The following is a 5507-nucleotide window of genomic DNA, read 5'->3' as shown; positions in this document are numbered from 1 at the left end:
AAAAATATGGTAAAGGATGTCCCAGGTAAGTGATTTATAGAAACCCCTTGAAAAATATCTTCATGATTTTGAAAATAATTCTACATTAAATTTTTATGTCTAGACTGTCATAAAAGCTAAATTTATGAAGTTGTTTTTTGATCCTTAACTGTGTTGTAAGAATAACTCAAAAATCCAATCCCAATTAAACTTTTTTTGTTTGAAAAATCAATACTTACCAAATATTATATTTGAAAGTTGTTTCAGATCATTTTCTGGCTTTCCATACTTCAAACTATTCATCAGAGGTTTAGTAATAAGGAATTAAATGTCATGCAAACAGAGAAATGAGTAGTTTTTGTTGTAAATAGACAACTTAATTGGCTATGGAAAACATTATTTGAGTTATTTTTCAGTGTCCGTGGCTACCAGCCTGTTAGCTGAACCTGACATTATTGCAGCATCAGTTTCCTCAGACTCCAGGGGTCAAATTATGCGAACTACCACTGAGAGGTCACAAGGAGGCAAATGACATTCAAAAGAAAGCAATAGAAAATGAGTGAGTCTTCCAAGACTTGCTTCGCTTTGTGGTGACCTTTGGTGATATTAGGCTTAAGGAACATTTTGAGACTGCCTCAAAAAATGCCCAGTACATTTCTCTGCTAATGCAGAAAGATTTTATGAATAGTTATGGCAAGAAGGTTACTGAAAAGCTAGTCAAGAAAGGGTTCAACCAAATCTTATTCATCAAGTGTATACCCAATGTGTTAATTTCATTATGACTGACATTTTATGTGATATATAGCTTGTTTTCAAGGTCTTGATAGAAGATCTTTTCAACAAAATGTTTGGCTTAAATTTGTGAAATTTGCTTTAAAGGTCCAGATAACTACAAATAATGTAAAAATTATAACTTAACATTGGTACAAAACTGTAAATACAATACCTATAACCCAAGCTCTTTCAAAAGGGCAAACTTTCGAAAGCAGTCAGGTTATAGGGTATAGTATTTTTGTGTTAAATTGACTTCTTGAACTTACTCGTTTTCCTAAAATCAGAAGTACAAAACCATAAATATATATGAATACTTTTTAACTCTGTAAAAGGTCATGACATGCACACTTTGAGCCTGCCATATCCAAAGGGTTAACGTAGATCAAAGCATACTTTTCTGTATTATTACATAAAATGTTAATAATTGTTCTATTTAAAATTTTTTAATAGAATTCATAAATTGATAGTGAATTTCAGATTTTTTTTGTGATTAAAACATGCTGCCCACCTGGTGTATAAGGTGTTTTACATAACACTAATAATTAACGATCTGTAAACTACTGTTTATGTCTGGTTGATTTGATATCAGAAGTAAAAAAAGGGTTACTCACTTTTTCAAAGCGAATACCATAATTTACTTCTGCTGATACCGATTTACGTTCTTTTTCACTCTTTACAACACGGTGATCCAAGCCCCTACAGTGGTCAAATAGAGACTGACCAGTTTTTTGACCAAATTCTTTTTGCAATAATTGAAGGGACTGAGATTGAAGTTGACCACATGTGGTTATGCCAAGTGTTTCTAACCTGGATTTTGTGGCAGGACCAACACCTACATCAGATAATATATGATTTCACACACAAACTAACTTGCAAAAAAGAAAAAAAATATATCAGCAACATTTATTTCACCAATTTACCACACGAGAGTTATAAGAATTTCACAAAACAACATGAAAAAACTTACGTTTGAGCTGAATAGGTATATAAAGCTATAAAAGTGGTTTCATCTTCCAATTGCAAATATTTCAGGCAGAGCTGATCTGCCAAATTAACTACAGAAGTCAACAATCTCTTTTCTAGGTTGGTATCAATTGAAATTTTATGCTTCAAATAAGCACTAAACAATTCAAATTTACAAGAAATATATTTGAAATTAAAAGATACTGTCCAGATCTCTCAAGAAGTTTTTTATGACCCAAAGGTTCTCCATAAATAAAATGTATATTGAAAATAATCCTCTCCAGAGGGAGTTTATAAACATATCCATTTGTTAGAAAAACATTCTTAAATGCACCAGATAAGCATCCTTTTTTTCAATAAAAATTATCATTCTGCTTTAACAACATCAAAGGGTTACACATCCTTGAAACCTTACACGAAAACAAAAGCATTTAATGAAACACCCACTGTTAAAAGACAGTAAAAAACAATGGTTAAAACACTTGTACTAACATGCTAATATTTATGATAAAAATCATGTTACACTGTAATTTTGTTTTTTTAGGTTCCTCTTAATTTCTCCACAGCATAATCAACAAATTAAAAGAAATGTGATGAAAAAACCTGATGATTAGATGCAACTTTTATGACAAGTATTAGACTTACTGGCTTCTAACTTTTTTGTCAGATTTCAGTATTCAAACTATAACTATGACACTAAATAAAAAAACCAAAAAAAGTGTAAATCTATTAACGCCAATTCTTCTCTGTTTCTCCATTTCTATAAACAATGTAGTTCACAGTCAAATCAATGTATCAATTTTGTTAAATTTAACAAAATACTTATCCGGGATATACTTTCCCACATCATTTTTTAACGAGTTTCTATAAATGACCTAACTGGGATATCCTATAACACATCATTTTTCAAAGGGGTTTCTATAAATGATGTAACAGGAATATCATTTACCAGATCATTTTTCAATGTGTTTCTGTAAATCACCTAACTGGGACACCCTTTAGCACATCATTAATCTTGGGGTTTCTATAAATGACCTAAATGGGATATCCTTTACCACATACTTTTTCTAGGGTTTCTATAAATGACCTAACTGGGAGATCCTATAACACATCATTTTTCAATGCGTTTCCATAAATGACCTACCGGGGACATCATTTTTAAGGTGTTTCTATAAATGATGTATCAGGGACATCCTTCACCACACCATTTTTCAAGAGGTTTATATAAGTGAACTACCTAGGACATTACACCATTATTAATGGGTTTCTATAAATGACCTAATTGGGACATCCTTTACCACATTATTTTTGAATGGGTTTCCATAAATGACCTAACTGGGACATCCTTTATGACACCATTTTTAATGGATTTCTATAAATGACCTAATTGGGACATCCTTTTTCAAGATATTTCTATAAACGACCTAACTGGGACATCCTTTACCACATCATTTTTCAATGGGTTTTTATAAATGACCAAACTGGGTCATCCTTTACCACATCATTTTTCAATGGGTTTCTATAAATGACATAACTGGGACATCCTTTACCACATCATTTTTTAATGGGTTTCCATAAATAACCAAACTGGGACATCCTTTACCACATTATTTTTCATGAAGATATTTTTCAATGGGTTTCTTAAATGACTTACCTGGGACATCCTTTAGCACATCATTTTTCAATGGGTTTCTATAAATAACCTACTTGGGACATCCTTTACAACATAGTTTTTCAAGGGGTTTCTATCAATGACCTAACTGTGACATGCTTTACATCATCATTTTTTGGGGGTTTCTATAATTGGCCTAACTGGAACTTCCTTTACCAAATCATTTTTCAATGGGTTTCTATAAATGACATAACTGGGACATCCTTCACAACACATTTTTGTTGGGGTTTCTATAAATGAACTACCTGGGACATCCTTTACAGTATCATTTTTTTCATGGGTTTCTGTTAACGACCTAACTGGGACATCCTTTATCACATCTTTTTTAAAGGGTTTTTTTATAAATGACTTCTTGGGACATCATTTACCAGATCATTTTTCATGAAGATATTTTTCAAGGGGTTTCTATAAGTGACCTAACCGGGACATCCTTTACAACATCATTTGTCAATAGGTTTTTATATATGACCTACCTGGGACATCCTTTACCATATTTTTCATTAAGATATTTTTCAAGGGGTTTCTACAAATCACTTACCTGGGACATCCTTTACCATATTTTTCATAAAGATATTTTTCAAGGGGTTTCTACAAATCACTTACCTTGGACATCCTTTACCATATTTCTCATGAAGATATTTTTCAAGGGTTTTTTATAAGTGACTTACCTGGGACATCCTTTACCATATTTCTCATGAAGATATTTTTCAAGAGGTTTCTACAAATCACCTACCTGGGATATCCTTTACCATATTTTCAAAATTGTTTCTTACCTAAAGTTTCCGCTTGTGTTGCTTGTTCAGTGCTATCTGTTACTTTGAACTAACTCAACTTGCTCAACACTAAGCAGATTGTCACACTTATCTTAGCTTAGCAGGTTTAATCTTAAAAATCTAAAACCCCTTACCTTGCTAATTGATAACAGTTTCTTTTTTCATGAGATTATTTGTTAATGCTTTGTGATCCATGTTGTTTTTCTACTTTTAATGTCAAACATTTCATTTTATGACAGGTAAATATTTCAAAATAAATCTGAAACTGTAAAGAATTCACAAACTTACATAAGGCAGAAAAAGAAGATTGCTTACTAGTTTACCAACAGAAAGATCTTAAGCTTCAAGATGTATACATATTTTGAGTTAAATATCTGCTCATGTAAACAAAACTAAAGAATCCAAATTGTACTTTTACTTGGTAACTAATCTCCATATGTTCAGTTAAAACAATAAACAACTGTAAGGGCCTACTCTATGAGTGTCACCTAAAGGAATGTTTTATTCTCACTATTATACTGTTATTGATGTTTCTATAATAGTGACCCTGTATGTAAAACTTTCAGGCACCTGCTACTTCTGTTGATGTTTCTGTAACAATCACCCAGTATGTAGAACTTTAAGGCACCTGTTATTTTTGTTAGTGTTTCTGTAACAATCACCCTGTATGTAGAACTTTAAGGCACCTGTCACTTCTGTTGATATTTCTGTAACAGTGACCCCTGTATGTAAAACTTTAAAGCACCTGTTATTTTTGTTGGTGTTTCTGTAACAATCACCCTGTATGAATTAACAGGTGCCTTAAAGTTTTTGTGTTGGTATTTCTGTAATAATCACCCTGTATGTAAAACTTTAAGGCACCTGTTACTTCTTCTAATGTTTCTGTAACAATCACCCTGTATGAAGAACTTTAAGGCACCTATTACTTCTGTTGATGTTTCTGTAACAATCACCCTGTACGTAGAACTTTAAGGCACCTGTTACTTCTGTTGATGTTTCTCTAACAATCACCCTGTGTGTAGAACTTTAAGGCACCTGTTACTTCTGTTGATGTTTCTATAACAATCACCCAGTATGTAGAACTCTAAGGCACCTGTTATTTTTGTTGATGTTTCTGTAACAATCACCCTGTATGTAGAACTTTAAGGCACCTGTTACTTCTGTTGATGTTTCTGTAACAATCATCCTGTATGTAAACCTTTAAGGCACTTGTTACTTCTATTGAGGATTCTGTAACAATCACCCTGTATGTAAACCTTTAAGGCATTTGTTACTTCTATTGATGTTTCTGTAACAATCACCCTGTATGTAGAACTTTAAGGCACCTGTTACTTCTATTGATGTTT

General features: G+C 32.3%; 1 protein-coding gene across 3 annotated transcripts in view; it reads right to left on the bottom strand.

The window, feature by feature from the left end:
* LOC106474467 (DNA repair protein REV1-like) overlaps positions 1–5507 on the bottom strand; it is a 42247-nt gene that overhangs the window by 27487 nt on the left and 9253 nt on the right. For all 3 annotated transcript variants that reach the window (XR_002613961.1, XM_013935161.2, XM_022402777.1), the window contains one exon: positions 1365–1585. Coding sequence is in view for 2 of the 3 variants with exons in the window: in XM_013935161.2 (XP_013790615.2) it covers positions 1365–1585 (221 nt within the window). In the remaining variant the exon portion in view is untranslated. The remainder of the gene's footprint in view (positions 1–1364; positions 1586–5507) is intronic.

Source organism: Limulus polyphemus, unplaced genomic scaffold, assembly GCF_000517525.1.
Source record: "Limulus polyphemus unplaced genomic scaffold, Limulus_polyphemus-2.1.2 Scaffold7256, whole genome shotgun sequence".
Taxonomy (NCBI): domain Eukaryota; kingdom Metazoa; phylum Arthropoda; class Merostomata; order Xiphosura; family Limulidae; genus Limulus; species Limulus polyphemus.
Note: the sequence above shows the minus strand (reverse complement) of the source record. Positions and strands in the feature narration are given on the sequence as shown.